The 15,937-nt window shown below is 44.3% G+C and overlaps 1 protein-coding gene across 1 annotated transcript in view; it reads right to left on the bottom strand.

Annotated features, from left to right (window-relative positions):
* Positions 1 to 3,668: 3,668 nt before the first annotated feature.
* LOC129851517 (leucine-rich repeat-containing protein 3-like) overlaps positions 3,669 to 15,937 on the bottom strand; it is a 14,887-nt gene continuing 2,618 nt past the window's right edge. Inside the window, exons 2-3 of the mRNA XM_055918138.1 lie at positions 4,642 to 5,112; positions 3,669 to 4,430 (exon numbers count right to left, since the gene is read on the bottom strand). Coding sequence (XP_055774113.1) covers positions 3,860 to 4,430; positions 4,642 to 5,051 — 981 coding nt within the window. The 5' untranslated portion in view covers positions 5,052 to 5,112 and the 3' untranslated portion in view covers positions 3,669 to 3,859. The remainder of the gene's footprint in view (positions 4,431 to 4,641; positions 5,113 to 15,937) is intronic.

The following is a 15,937-nucleotide window of genomic DNA, read 5'->3' as shown; positions in this document are numbered from 1 at the left end:
ATGAAAGCCACCAGTATTGATGATGAAAGCCACCAGTATTCATGATGAAAGCCACCAGTATTCATGATGAAAGCCACCAGTATTGATGATGAAAGCCACCAGTATAAAGCCACCAGTATTCATGATGAAAGCCACCAGTATTGATGATGAAAGCCACCAGTGTTGATGATGAAAGCCACCAGTATTGATGATGAAAGCCACCAGTATAAAGCCACGAGTATTGACGATGAAAGCCATCAATATTGATGATGAAAGCCACCAGTATTGATGATGAAAGCCACCAGTATTGATGATGAAAGCCACCAGTATTCATGATGAAAGCCACCAGTATTCATGATGAAAGCCACCAGTATTGATGATGAAAGCCACCAGTATAAAGCCACCAGTATTCATGATGAAAGCCACCAGTATTGATGATGAAAGCCACCAGTGTTGATGATGAAAGCCACCAGTATTGATGATGAAAGCCAACAGTATAAAGCCACGAGTATTGACGATGAAAGCCATCAATATTGATGATGAAAGCCACCAGTATTGATGATGAAAGCCACCAGTATTGATGATGAAAGCCACCAGTATTGATGATGAAAGCCACCAGTATTGATGATGAAAGCCACCAGTATTGATGATGAAAGCCACCAGTATTGATGATGAAAGCCACCAGTATAAAGCCACCAGTATTGATGATGAAAGCCACCAGTATTGATGATAAAAGCCACCAGTATTGATGATGAAAGCCACCAGTATAAAGCCACCAGTATTGCTGATGAAATACACTAGTATTGATGATGAAAGCCACCAGTATTGATGATGAAAGACACCAGTATTGATGATGAAAGCAACCAGTATTGGTGATGAAAGCCACCAGTATTGATGATAAAAGCCACCAGTATTGATGATGAAAGCCACCAGTATTGATGATGAAAGCCACCAGTATTGATGATGAAAGCCACCAGTATTGATGATGAAAGCCACCAGTATTGATGATGAAAGCCACCAGTATTGGTGATGAAAGCCACCAGTATTGATGATAAAAGCCACCAGTATTGATGATGAAAGCCTCCAGTATTGATGATGAAAGCCACCAGTATTGATGATGAAAGCCACCAGTATTGATGATAAAAGCCACCAGTATTGATTATGAAAGCCACCAGTATTGAAGATGAAAGCCACCAGTATTGATAATGAAAGCCACCAGTATTGATGATGAAAGCCACCAGTATTGATGATGAAAGCCACCAGTATTGGTGATGAAAGCCACCAGTATTGATGATGAAAGCCGCCAGTATTGAAGATGAAAGCCACCAGTATTGATGATGAAAGCCACCAGTATTGGTGATGAAAGCCACCAGTATTGATGATGAAAGCCACCAGTATTGGTGATGAAAGCCACCAGTATTGATGATGAAAGCCACCAGTATTGATGATGAAAGCCACCAGTATTGATGATGAAAGCCACCAGTATTGATGATGAAAGCCACCAGTATTGATGATGAAAGCCACCAGTATTGATGATGAAAGCCACCAGTATTGATGATGAAAGCCACCAGTATTGAAGATGAAAGCCACCAGTATAAAGCCACCAGGATTGATGATGAAAGCCACCAGTATTGATGATGAGAGCCACCAGTATTGAAGATGAAAGCCACCAGTATAAAGCCACCAGTATTGAAGATGAAAGCCACCAGTATAAAGCCACCAGTATTGATGATGAAAGCCACCAGTATTGAAGATGAAAGCCACCAGTATAAAGCCACCAGGATTGAAGATGAAAGCCACCAGTATTGATGATGAAAGCCACCAGTATTGATGATGAAAGCCACCAGTATAAAGCCACCAGGATTGATGATGAAAGCCACCAGTATTGATGATGAGAGCCACCAGTATTGATGATGAAAGCCACCAGGATTGATGATGAAAGCCACCAGTATTGATGATGAGAGCCACAAGGATTGATGATGAAAGCCAACCGGTATTGATGATGAAAGCCACCAGTATTGAAGATGAGAGCCACCAGTATTGATGATGAAAGCCACCAGGATTGATGATGAAAGCCACCAGTATTGATGATGAGAGCCACCAGTATTGATGATGAAAGCCACCAGTATTGATGATGAAAGCCACCAGTATTGATGATGAAAGCCACCAGTATTGATGATGAAAGCCACCAGTATTGGTGATGAAAGCCACCAGTATTGATGATGAAAGCCACCAGTATTGGTGATGAAAGCCACCAGTATTGGTGATGAAAGCCACCAGTATTGGTGATGAAAGCCACCAGTATTGGTGATGAAAGCCACCAGTATTGATGATGAAAGCCACCAGGATTGAAGATGAAAGCCACCAGTATTGGTGATGAAAGCCACCAGTATTGGTGATGAAAGCCACCAGTATTGGTGATGAAAGCCACCAGTATTGGTGATGAAAGCCACCAGTATTGAAGATGAAAGCCACCAGTATTGATGATGAAAGCCACCAGTATTGATGATGAAAGCCACCAGTATTGGTGATGAAAGCCACCAGTATTGATGATGAAAGCCACCAGTATTGGTGATGAAAGCCACCAGTATTGAAGATGAAAGCCACCAGGATTGAAGATGAAAGCCACCAGTATTGATGATGAAAGCCACCAGTATTGATGATGAAAGCCACCAGTATAAAGCCACCAGGATTGAAGATGAAAGCCACCAGTATTGATGATGAAAGCCACCAGTATTGATGATGAAAGCCACCAGTATAAAGCCACCAGTATTGATGATGAAAGCCACCAGTATAAAGCCACCAGTATTGATGATGAAAGCCACCAGTATTGATGATGAAAGCCACCAGTATTGATGATGAAAGCCACCAGTATAAAGCCACCAGGATTGAAGATGAAAGCCACCAGTATTGATGATGAAAGCCACCAGTATAAAGCCACGAGTATTGACGATGAAAGCCATCAATATTGATGATGAAAGCCACCAGTATTGATGATGAAAGCCACCAGTATTGATGATGAAAGCCATCAATATTGGTGATGAAAGCCGCCAGTATTGAAGATGAAAGCCATCAGTATTGATGATGAAAGCCACCAGTATAAAGCCATCAGTATTGATGATGAAAGCCACCAGTATTGATGATGAAAGCCACCAGTATTGCTGATGAAAGCCACCAGTATTGATGATGAAAGCCACCAGTATTGATGATGAAAGCCACCAGTATAAAGCCACCAGGATTGAAGATGAAAGCCACCAGTATTGATGATGAAAGCCACCAGTATTGATGATGAAAGCCACCAGTATTCATGATGAAAGCCACCAGTATTCATGATGAAAGCCACCAGTATTGATGATGAAAGCCACCAGTATTGATGATGAAAGCCACCAGTATTGATGATGAAAGCCACCAGTATAAAGCCACCAGGATTGAAGATGAAAGCCACCAGTATTGATGATGAAAGCCACCAGTATTGATGATGAAAGCCACCAGTATTGAAGATGAAAGGTACTGATCAATATTGACAGTCTTCACTGTTTCTTTCTTCTTCTGGTCTTTCTCTGTCCATTTGGACAGCGTTAAAGCTGTGCATATGCCAAGTGAATACAAAAACATATTTTTTTGTATAAATGTAGTCAGGGCAAAAAATATATAAATAATTATGGAAAAGATCCAATAGTTACAAAAAATAAAATGTTGTAATCATTTAATTAAAGTCAAAGTTGTTATAGAGTCCATTTTCAATTAACAAGCTCTGTCCCAATACAGAGACATGAATTGTCTCTACGGCCTTTTCGTAGGCCTTCTCTTGGTTGTTTTTGTAAAAGAGAATGTGTTCTCAATAACCTACCTGATTAAATAAAGGCAATAAATAAATAGTTCAGAGACCAGTGCTTATCGTGTCTGTCTCCGTGAGTGTTTTCCTCGGACTGGGCAAACTCTTCAGATACTCCAAATGTCTTCTGGTCTCAGCCTGGTTCTGTCTCACATAGTAGACCACATAAACAATGACCATGAAGAACCACACGAACATGGTCACCAGCATAGCCACATCCGTGGTCTTCCGCTGGAGATTACAGAAGTTCACCCCAGAGTCGAGCAACTTAACCAGGGGTTGACCGGCGTGCTCCCCTGCACCCCCTGGATCCTCCCAGCGACTCACCTCCCCGGCGCTCCTCACCGAGCTCTCGCACACAATCCCGTTGACCGTCTCCGGCTCTAGATTTAACGTCTCCATCAGCTCCTGCAGGGTACAGTCACAGTGCCACGGGTTGTGGTAGAGACGTGTCTTGGCCCGCGTGGAACCGAACTCGTCCCGGCTGGCCTGGCGTAACTGGTTGTGGGAGAGGTCCAGGAGATGGAGCTCTGAGCTCAGGTGTCGCAGGGCCCCGGAGGAGAGGGTGTCGATGCGGTTGTGAGAGAGGTACAGCTCCCGCAGGTGGGTCAGCTCCCTGAAGGGAAGGTATATAACAAGAGGAAGTGTCAGAAACATCATAATTAGACCTGGAACTAAAACCAAACTGGGAGCCAGATATGAATTGTAATGAAAGAAATAGAAAAATAAATATGAATTAATTAATCAATGAATACATTTATTAAATGAACTAATGACAATAATGAAGGTGAAGGTGAATAAAAAATGACAATTGTTATCTTCCTTGCCTAAAGGCGCTCTCAGGGAGCGAGCGGATGTAGTTCCTCTCCAGGTGGAGGGTGACGGTGTCCGGAGGAAGGCCCTGGGGGAACTCACGGAGCCCAGCGTCCATACACAGCACCATGCTGCTCTCCCACACACAGTGGCAGCTGTCAGGGCACTGGGGGAACACCGGGGGGAGGAGGAGGAGCAGGACCAGCAGGGTGAATGACCAGCCTCCCAGGTCTCCCCCAAGCCTTGTCTCCTGCCACAGCCCTGTCCCAGTTCCCTGCCCTCTCTCTCTCGCCCTCCCTCTCTCCAGTCTTCTCTCTTTCCCAAGCATTGTGCCCAGCCCTCCTCTCTCCAACACTTTATCCAATCCTCTCCGCAGCCCCAATCCATCTCCTCCATGACATCCAGTCCTCCCGCTGAGGCACATGTCCTCACCATAGCCCCCGACGCACCCCAGGTCCAGAGGGAGATGCCAGGACCAGCAGAGCCTGGTGGAACAGAACAGAAAACAGCATGAGAACAGGCTATAGAACACACAGAACATCCACAGGAGGTGAGTGGAAAGTACATACAGTACAGCCACATCCACAGATGTTGGAGTGAAAGAACACATGGAAGGAACTTCGATTGGTGGAGAAGAAAAAGAACACACGGGAGGAAGTTTGATTGGACCCTCTCTCTATCCCCCTTTCCCTTCCCTCCTCGACCTGCTCCACTCTTCACCTACCCCTCTCTCTCCTCCTCCTCTCTTCCTCCTCCTCTCTCCCTCCTCCTCTCTCCCTCCTCTGGCTTTGAGACAGGAGCTGGATACGTTCTGTAGAAGTTCACCAGGGAACGTTGTTTTGTTACGGCAGTGATTCAACCCTTACGTGATAAGGACCTCAGGAGTTTGAACATAACGACCTGAGGGTTGGAATTTTCTTATAATAATCACTCTTGGGAGTTGGGAGCACCACAGGGTGTCTCACATAGTTTGTTAGGGCAGACAGAGAGAGGGGGGGCAAGAGAGAGAGAGAGAGAGAATGGGCGGGAGAGAATGGGAGAGAGAGAGAGAGAGAGGGAGAGAGAGACATCATTTTTCCATTACATGTTTTCAAAAAGGATTTATTCAAGTATGTGTTGATGACTAGAAATGTATTTTTTTTTAATTCTTTGAATGTTTTTACTTAGTACATTTATCTGAAATAATATAGACATAATGATGATTGAAATTGTCTCTATTATTTTGGAACTTTTATGGTTGCAATGTTTACTGTCAATTTTATATTGTTTATTTTACTTTTGTTTATTATCTATTTCACTTGCTCTGGCAATGTAAACATATGTTTCCCAATGAATTCTTTTTTTTCTTTTTTTTCACCTTCATTTATCCAGGTAGGCTAGTTGAGAACAAGTTCTCATTTACAACTGCGACCTGGCCAAGATAAAGCAAAGCAGTTCGATACATACAACAACACCGAGTTACACATGGAATAAACAAGCATACAGTCAATAATACAGTAGAAAAAGTATATATACAGTGTGTGCAAATGAGGTGAGATAAGGGAGGTCATGCAATAAATAGGCCATGGTGGCGAAGTAATTACAACATAGCAATTAAACACTGGAATGGTAGATGTGCAGAAGATGAATGTGCAAGTAGAGACACTGGGGTGCAAAGGAGCAAGATAAATAAATAAATACAGTATGGGGATGAGGTAGTTGGATGGGCTATTTACAGATGGGCTATGTACAGGTGCAGTGATATGTGAGCTGCTCTGACAGCTGGTGCTTAAAGCTGGTGAGGGTGAAATGAGTCTCCAGCTTCAGTGATTTTTGCAGTGCGTTCCAGTCATTGGCAGCAGAGAACTGGAAGGAAAGGCGGCCAAAGGAAGAATTGGCTTTGGGGATGACCAGTGATATATACCTGCTGGAGCGCGTGCTATGGGTGGGTGCTGCTATGGTGACCAGTGAGCTGAGTTAAGGCGGGGCTTTACCTAGCAGAGACTTGTAGATGATCTGGAGCCAGTGGGTATGGCGACGAGTATGAAGCGAGGGCCAGCCAACGAGAACGTACAGGTCGCAGTGGTGGGTAGTATATGGGGCTTTGGTGACAGATGACACTGTGATAGACTGCATCCAATTTGTTGAGTAGAGTGTTGGAGGCTATTTTGTAACTGAAGTCGAGGATCGGCAGGGTGGTCAGTTTTAGGATAGGAATATAGGAACACGATTCTAGATTTAATTTTGGATTGGAGATGCTGTCACGCCCTGGCCATAGAGAGGCTTTTATTCTCTATTTTGGTTAGGCCAGGGTGTGACTAAGGTGGGCATTCTAGTTTCTTTATTTCTATGTTTTCTATTTCTTTGTGTGTGGTTCTCAATCAGAGGCAGCTGTCTATTGTTGTCTCTGATTGAGAACCATACTTAGGTAGACCTTTTTTCCACCTGTCTTTGTGGGAAGTTATCTTTGTTTGATAGCACATTGCCTTAAGCTTCACGGTTTGTTTTGGTATTGTTTATTGTTTTGTTGGCGACATCTACTATTAAAAGTATGTACGCTCACCACGCTGCACCTTGGTCCTCTTCTTACGACAGCCGTGACAGATGCTTACTGTGAGTCTGGAAGGAGAGTTTACAGTCTAACCAGACACCTAGGTATTTGTAGTTGTCCACATATTCTAAGTCAGAACTGTCCAGAGTAGTGATGTTGGACGGGCGGGCAGGTGCAGGCAGTGATCGGTTGAAGAGCATGCATTTAGTTTTACTTGCATTTTGGAGCAGTTGAGCAGTTGGAGGTCCCGGAAGGAGAGTTGTATGGCATTGAAGCTCGTCTGGAGGTTTGTTAAAACAGTGTTCAAAGAAGGGCCAGAGGTATACAGAATGGTGTCGTCTGCGTAGAGGTGGATCAGAGAATCACCAGAAGCAAGAGCGACATAATTGATGTATACAGAGAAGAGAGGTGGCCCGAGAATTGAACCCTGTGGCACACCATAGAGACTGCCAGAGGCCCGGACAACAGACCCTCCGATTTGACACACTGAACTCTATCAGAGAAGTAGTTGGTGAACCAGGCGAGGCAATTATTTGAGAATCCAAGGCTGTTGAGTCTCCCGATAAGAATGTGGTGATTGACAGAGTCGAAAGCCTTGGCCAGGTTGATGAATATGGCTGCACAGTAATGTCTCTTATTGATGCTGGTTACGATATTGTTTAGGACCTTGAGAATGGCTGAGGTGCACCCATGACCAGCTCTGAAACCAGATTGTGTAGTGGAGAAGGTACAGTGGGATTCGAAATGGTCGGTAATCTGTTTGATAACTTGGCTTTCGAAGACCTTAGAAAGGCAGGGTAGGATAGATATAGGTCTGTAGCAGTTTGGGTCTAGAGCGTCTCCCCCTTTGAAGAGGGGGATGACAGCGGTAGCTTTCCGATCTTTGGGAATCTCCCACAATACGAAAGAGAGGTTGAACAGGCTAGTAATAGGGGTTGCAACAATTTCAGCAGATAATTTTAGAAAGAGAGGGTCCAGATTTTCTAGCCCGGCTGATTTGTAGGGATCCAGATTTTGCAGCTCTTTCAGAACATCAGCTATCTGGATTTGGGTGAAGGAGAAATGGGGGAGGCTTGGGCGAGTTGCTGCAGGGGGTGCAGGGCTGTTGATCAGTGTAGAGGTAGCCAGGTGGAAAGCATGGCCAGCCGTAGAGAAATGCTTATTGAAATTCTCCATTATAGTGGATTTATTGGTGGTGACAGTGTTTCCTAGCCTCAGTGCAGTGGGCAGCTGGGAGGAGGTGCTCTTATTCTCCATGAACTTTACAGTGTCCAAGAACTTTTTTGAGTTTGTGCTACAGGATGCAAATTTCTGCTTGAAAAAACTAGCCTTACTTTTCCTAACTGCCTGTGTATATTGGTTCCTAACTTCCCTGAACAGTTGCATATCACAGGGGCTATTCGATACTAATGCAGAATGCCACAGGATGTTTTTGTGCTGGTCAAGGGCAGTCAGGTCTGGAGATAACCAAGGGCTATATCTGTTCCTGGTTCTACATTTTTTGAATGGGGCCTGCTTATTTAAGATGGTGAGGAAGGCACTTTTAAAGAATAACCAGGCATCCTCTACTGACGGGATGAGGTCAATATCCTTCCAGGATACCCGGGCCAGGTCGATTAAAAAGGACTGCTCGCTGAAGTGTTTTAGGGAGAGTTTGACAGTGACGAGGGGTGGTCATTTGACCGCAGCCCTTTTACGGATGCAGGCAGTGATCATTGAGATCTTGATGAAAACAGCAAAGGTGTATTTGGAGGGCAAGTTGGTTAGGATGATATCTTTGAGGGTGCCCGTGTTTACGGATTTGGGGTTGTACCTGGTAGGTTCATTGATCATTTGTGTGAGATTGAGGGCATCAAGCTTATATTGTAGGATGGCCAGGGTGTTAAGCATGTCCTAGTTTAGGTCACCTAGCAGCACGAGCTCTGAAGATAGATGGGGGGGGGGGAATCAATTCACATATGGTGTCCAGGCCACAGCTGGGGGCAGAGGGTGGTCTATAGCAAGCGGCGACGGTGAGAGACTTGTTTCTGGAAAGGTGGATTTTTAAAAGTAGAAGCTCGAATTGTTTGGGTACAGACCTGGATAGTAAGACAGAACTCCACAGGCTATCTCTGCAGCAGATTGCAACACCGCCCCGTTACACCGCAGTCCTAGCTTGTCGGGAAACTTATAGATGACCTGGAGCCAGCGGGTGCATTTGCGTAGTGGCATACAGTTGAGAAAAGGCGTTTTGGAGATTTTCACACAGCAGGATCTTTAAAACAATTGCCTTTTAGAAATGAATTTCATCCAATTGTACGTCATTTTTTTATACCAAATGACTGAAATGATGCTACTCTGACAGTGACCAAATGAGAGTAATAAAAACAACATGATCATCTATTCCCAGTGAAGAGACACACAGATTGTACACTATTAATATATATACTGTATATATAAACTCAGCAAAAAAAGAAACGTCCTCTCACTGTCAACTGCATTTATTTTCAGCAATCTTATGTAAATATTTGTATGAACATAAGATTCAACAACTGAGACATAAACTGAACAAGTTCCACAGACAGAAATGGAATAACGTGTCCCTGAATAAAGGGGGGGGATCAAAATCAAAAGTAACAGTCAGTATCTGGTGTGGCCACCAGCTGCATTAAGTACTGCAGTGCATCTCCTCCTCATGGACTGCACCAGATTTGCCAGTTCTTGCTGTGAGATGGTACCCCACTCTTCCACCAAGCCACCTGTAAGTTCCCGGACATTTCTGGTGGGAATGGCCCTAGCCCTCACTCTCCGATCCAACAGATCCCAGACGTGCTCAATGGGATCGAGATCCGGGGTCTTCGCTGACCATGGCAGAACACTGACATTCCTGTCTTGCAGGAAATCACGCACAGAACGAGCAGCATGGCTGGTGGCATTGTCATGCTGGAGGTTAATGTCAGGATGAGCCTGCAGGAAGGTTACCACATGAGGGAGGAGGATGTCTTCCCTGTAACGCACAGCGTTAAGATTGCCTGCAATGACAACAAGTGTAGTCCGATGATGCTGTGACACACCGCCCCAGACCATGACGGACCCTCCACCTCCAAATCGATCCCGCTCCAGAGTACAGGCCTCGGTGTAACGCTCATTCCTTCGATGATAAACACGAGACTGTGCAAAGCTGTCATCAAGGCAAAGGGTGGCTACTTTGAAGAATCTCAAATATAAAATATATTTAGAATTGTTTAACAGTTTTTTGGTTACTACATGATTCCATATGTGCTATTTCATAGTTCTGATGTTTTCACTATTATTCTACAATGTAGAAAATAGTCAAAATAAAGAAAAACCCTTAAATGAGTAGGTGTATCCACCCTTCTGACTGGTACTGTGTATATATATATATATATACTTTGAAAAACAGTGCTGTTCATTCAGAATCAATCAAAGGTTGTTGAGAAAAAAAGGATTTATATATATATATTTTTTTTTAAGCAGTAGGGATTTGCTTCCAAACTACATTTTTCTCGTAATTGTATTTTGAAATTTGCAGAAGGAAAACTGACAGCCACAACCAACCATAGAAATATAATCCATAGATGGCTGTTCTGGCAGCCATTGACAGGACGGGCAGCCATTGACAGGACGGGCAGCCATTGACAGGACTGGCAGCCATTGACAGGACTGGCAGCCATTGACAGGACTGGCAGCCATAGACAGGTCTGGCAGCCATTGACAGGACTGGCAGCCATTGACAGCACGGGCAGCCATTGACAGGACTGGCAGCCATTGACAGGACTGGCAGCCATTGACAGGACTGGCAGCTATTGACAGGTCTGGCAGCCATTGACAGGTCTGGCAGCCATTGACAGGACGGGCAGCCATTGACAGGACGGGTAGCCATTGACAGGACTGGCAGCCATTGACAGGTCTGGCAGCCATTGACAGGACTGGCAGCCATTGCTAGTGTACCCATGAGTTTAAAGGGATACTTCCAAGAGTTCATCTGACTCTGGGGAAGTACATCAAGGGCCTCATTGCCAAAATCCCAAAGTATTCTTTTAACAGTCAAAATTGCCAGAGTTAGAGGTTCCAAAATTATTCTATGGATTATTTGTCTATGGCCACAAACTACAAAGCAACAAGCTATTCTATATTTGGCACAGTTGCTGCCCAAATTGCAGTCTTCCCGACTGTAAGTGCTTGTGATAAAATGTAATCCCAAGCAATTGTTTAGAAACTAGTGATTCTCTGTGGCTAAATGATGCTCTCTGGTGTAGTATAACTAGTGATTCTCTGTGGCTAAATGATGCTCTCTGATGTAGTATAACTAGTGATTCTCCGGGGCTAAATGATGCTCTCTGGTGTAGTATAACTAGTGATTCTCTGTGGCTAAATGATGCTCTCTGGTGTAGTATAACTAGTGATTCTCCGGGGCTAAATTATACTCTCTGGTGTAGTATTTTGAATGATTTATGTCTGTTCATACAGGAAGGAATATCATTTTGGGGGCAAAATTATAAAAATGTATCAGGTTGTATCATGCTGCAGCCCCTCCAGCATCCCTCCTTCCGGCAGCTTTGCAGGAGACAGAGGAGATTAAGGTTCAGGACAATAAAAGTCACTGGGTAAAGGGGAATAAAAAAGACAGATTAAGCCTGTTCCTCTGAAAAATCCTCCTTGTCACATAGTCACTACTAGCTACCAAAGGCCCATAGAGTGAGGATGACATTAATGGTTGCAGCTCACTGGGAAGGAAATGGCCATCACTTGTATTTATTTACTATTCAATAACCAGCCACATATTATAGACTAGTTCCTATATAGTGTACTACTTTAGTTACCTGTTCCTATATAGTCCACTACTTTAGTAACCTAGTTCCTATATAGTGCACTACTTTAGTAACCTAGTTCCTATATAGTGCACTACTTCATCTACTGGGACAAGAGAATAGGAAGAAGAGCAGGCCTGAAACTACAATCTATACTGCCCTCTCTTACTGCTATGAATCATCAGATTTACTGGTTACAGTAAATGGGAGATGTCAGAAAGACAATCCTCATATATGTCCTATAATGTGACAACATGGATCTAAGAACTGTACAAATAATACATGTGTGACATCAATATATACAGTATACATCTTTTTTTCTGAATCAATACAGTAATTATGAAATCTGTATGTAAAACATTTACATTTTACATTTTATCCAGAGTGACGCACAGTGCATTCATCTTAAGATAGCTAGGTGAGACAACCCCATATCACAGTCTACATCTGCATTGCTTGCTGTTTGGGGTTTTAGGCTGGGTTTCTGTACAGCACTTTGTGACATCAGCTGATGTAAGAAGTGCTTTATAAATACATTTGATTGAAATATAAAGTACATCAACATTCCATTCCAGCTAAACAATGGATAGTTTTTTTGTCCCCCAAAAAACACACATTTTAATACACATCTAAAATCTTTAAATAACAAATCTGAGTACAGTAATATTTTACACACATGGAGGTACCCATAAGCAATAATTTCTGATTTTTTTTTTTTATATAAAAATCATTTCAGATTTGTTTTTTTTCTTCACATACTCTCTTTCATACATACGTACATACATGACAATAGTTTAACACAACAGACATTACCAGCCTCCCATCTCCTGCCTCTACACACCCTCCATCCCTCCATCCATCCATCCCGCCCTCCATGCCTCCCTCACACTCACCCTCCCTACACACCCTCTATCTATCCACCCCTCCCTCCCTCTATCCCTCCCTCTATCCCTCCCTCCCTGCCTCCCTCACACTCACCCTCCCTACACACCCTCTATCTATCCACCCCTCCCTCCCTCTATCCCTCCCTCTATCCCTCCCTCCCTGCCTCCCTCACACTCACCCTCCCTACACACCCTCTATCTATCTATCCCTCCCTCCCTCACACTCACCCTCCCTACACACCCTCTATCCCTTCCTCCCTCCCTTCATCCATCCATCCCTCCCTCCCTCCCTCACACTCACCCTCCCTACACACCCTCTATCCATCCATCCCTCCCTCCTTCCCTCCCTCCCTCCCTCCCACACATGACATTACATTCATCTACTCTCTCTCTCATTATTTATCCATTGTATCCATCTCCCAACAGATCATCCTTACTCATGTTCCAGTGATGACACATCTCTGTGTTTTATAGTAAGCAGGGACATTAACTGCGTTCCAAATGGCACCCTATTCCCTATATAGTACCATAGTGTACAACCAGGGCCCTGGTCAAAAGTAGTGCACATTACAGGGACTAAGGAGACTGCGGCATTAGACACAGTGGGATGGATGTCTGAGTACCACTGCTGATACACTATACCAGACCAGCACATTAATCCTCCCTCACAGTGTCCATAAGCACACAGCTAGAAGAGACACAGATCCTGAGTTATGGTTGGGTGGTGTCTGGGTTGTGGCTGGGTTGTGGGCTGGGCTGTGGGCTGGGCTGGGCTGGGCTGTGGGCTGTGTTGTGGGCTGGGCTGGGCTGTGGGCTGGGTTGGGCTGTGGGCTGGTTTGTGGGTTGGGCTGTGGCTGGGTTGTGGGCTGGGTTGTGGCTGGGTTGTGGCTGGGCTGTGGTTGGGTTGTGGGCTGTGGGCTGTGTTGTGGTTGGGTTGTGGCTGTGTTGTGGTTGGGTTGTGGGCTGGGCTGTGTACTGGGCTCTGGGTTGGGATGTGGGTTGTGACAGAGTTGTGTGTTGTGAGCTTAGGCCTGGGCTGTGTACTGGGCTCTGGGTTGGGATGTGGGTTGTGGCTGGGTTGTGGGCTGGGCTGTGACAGAGTTGTGTGTTGTGAGCTTAGGGCTGGGCTGTGGCTGGGTGGTGTCGGTGAATATGACATGTGTTTGGCCTAGTTGGAGCTATCTCGTGTGGATAATTGCACAGCTGGAAGAGACACAGCCTGGGCTGGGGACTGGGCTGGGGACTGGGCTGGGGACTGGGCTGGGGACTGGGCTGGGGACTGGGCTGGGGACTGGGCTGGGGACTGGGCTGGGGACTGGGTTGGGTTGAAGTTTCAGTATTTCAAACCCACCGCTGGTATGCGTGGCCAAAGAGCTCTATTTTCATGTTATCTGACCACAGCACCGCCTGGAGTTTACTAAACGGCACTGGCACTTGGAACGCCGAGCGGTGCTATGGGCAGATGACATGAATATAGAGCTCTTTGGCCACGCATACCAGCGGTGGGTTTGGTGTTTAAAAAAACAGAAGCATTCCTACAGTACAATATGGTGGTGGATCTTTGATGTTATGGGTCTAGTCTTCATCCGCTGGTCCTGGGGTCCTTGTTAAGGTCAACGGCATCATGAACTTTACCCAATAGCAGGACATTGTACAACATGTCAGCCTCTCAACGTGTTCTCCATAAAGGTACTGAAGTATTCAAAACAGGGGTGACAATAATATGATTTGTATTTTATTTTGTATTACTTGTTAAACAAACAAAATCTCTTTCTCTGAGCAATTGTATTAGTATAAAATATTATAATTTCCCCCTTTTTTTTTTTTGCATACAATATATTTCCATCTTTGCATAATTTATTTCATACATTATTTTTTGCTCCTCTTTATCAAGGGTGACAATACTTTTGGACCTGACTGTAGTCCATGATCAGAAGTAGCCTGGTCGGGGCTGTACACTATCTGCTTGTCAAGACAGGGGAAAGAAAACTATACTGTAGCATGTGGGTGACTGTAGAAGAATACATTAATCCAGTGATTATATCCGAGTCTTGGTTGGAATCTCTGTAGAGTATCTGCTGTGCTGTATGTAATCTATCTCCTGTCCAGGCAAGAGCAAACTACGGTAGCAAGACTCCACTGTTAGAGTCTGATCTATAACTGCAGGAGAATATTCCGCGTTTGTTTTATCCCATGGTTCGAGACATGTCCTCAGTTGGTGCTGGACCAGCAAGGAAAAACAAAGTTCAGTCAGAATGTGACGGAAAGATATTGTGTTAAAAAAAACAGACTGGGTACTTACGTATCTGTTGGCTCAGTCAGTAGAAACAAACTAGGATAGAAATACTCTTCAGTCAGACTGCAGGAGAATATATTCCATGATCGTATCTGAGTTGGTTAGAATCTGGGCTTGGGTTACATCAACGAGGAAAATCAAACTTCAGTCAGAATATGACTGCAGGAGAATATATTCCATGATCGTATCTGAGTTGGTTAGAATCTGGTTTTGGGTTACATCAACGAGGAAAATCAAACTTCAGTCAGAATATGACTGCAGGAGAAGAGACAACATCTGTTCCGCCTGTTTATCAAACGAAGGACAGAACTAAACATGTGACATGTGCCTTAGCCAGGAAAATATAACACCCGGTGTACATTTTTCAACACATTTGTCCATTTACCATGTGGTGATCCTCCTCTGGTTGTGGTTAGAATCAAGGCTGACATATCAGCTGTGTATTTGTTTCAGACGTGTTGTATTGCATTTCTTATTAGATATTTGAGTGATTAAAGTATACACTTTATTAAAATGATTCTTTATATAATCATAACCATCTTCATCGTTACAAATCCTATCCTATATAAGGGAAGTTTTTCCATTTCCCAGTCCACGCTGATCTACATTCTGGTTTTACATAGATGGGATAGCTGGTAACGTCACGAAAACGGCGCGTACTCTTCAACGGGGCAGAAATCTGAGAGTTGTCGTGATTCTGGATGGCCAGATAGCTACTAACAATGACAAGAAACTGTCATGTGGGAATCGTAAGTGACTGGTTTCAGCTAGTTTCATCTTGTTTCATGT

This window comes from Salvelinus fontinalis, chromosome 3 (genome assembly GCF_029448725.1).
Source record: "Salvelinus fontinalis isolate EN_2023a chromosome 3, ASM2944872v1, whole genome shotgun sequence".
In the NCBI taxonomy this organism is placed as follows: Eukaryota; Metazoa; Chordata; class Actinopteri; order Salmoniformes; family Salmonidae; genus Salvelinus; species Salvelinus fontinalis.
Note: the sequence above shows the minus strand (reverse complement) of the source record. Positions and strands in the feature narration are given on the sequence as shown.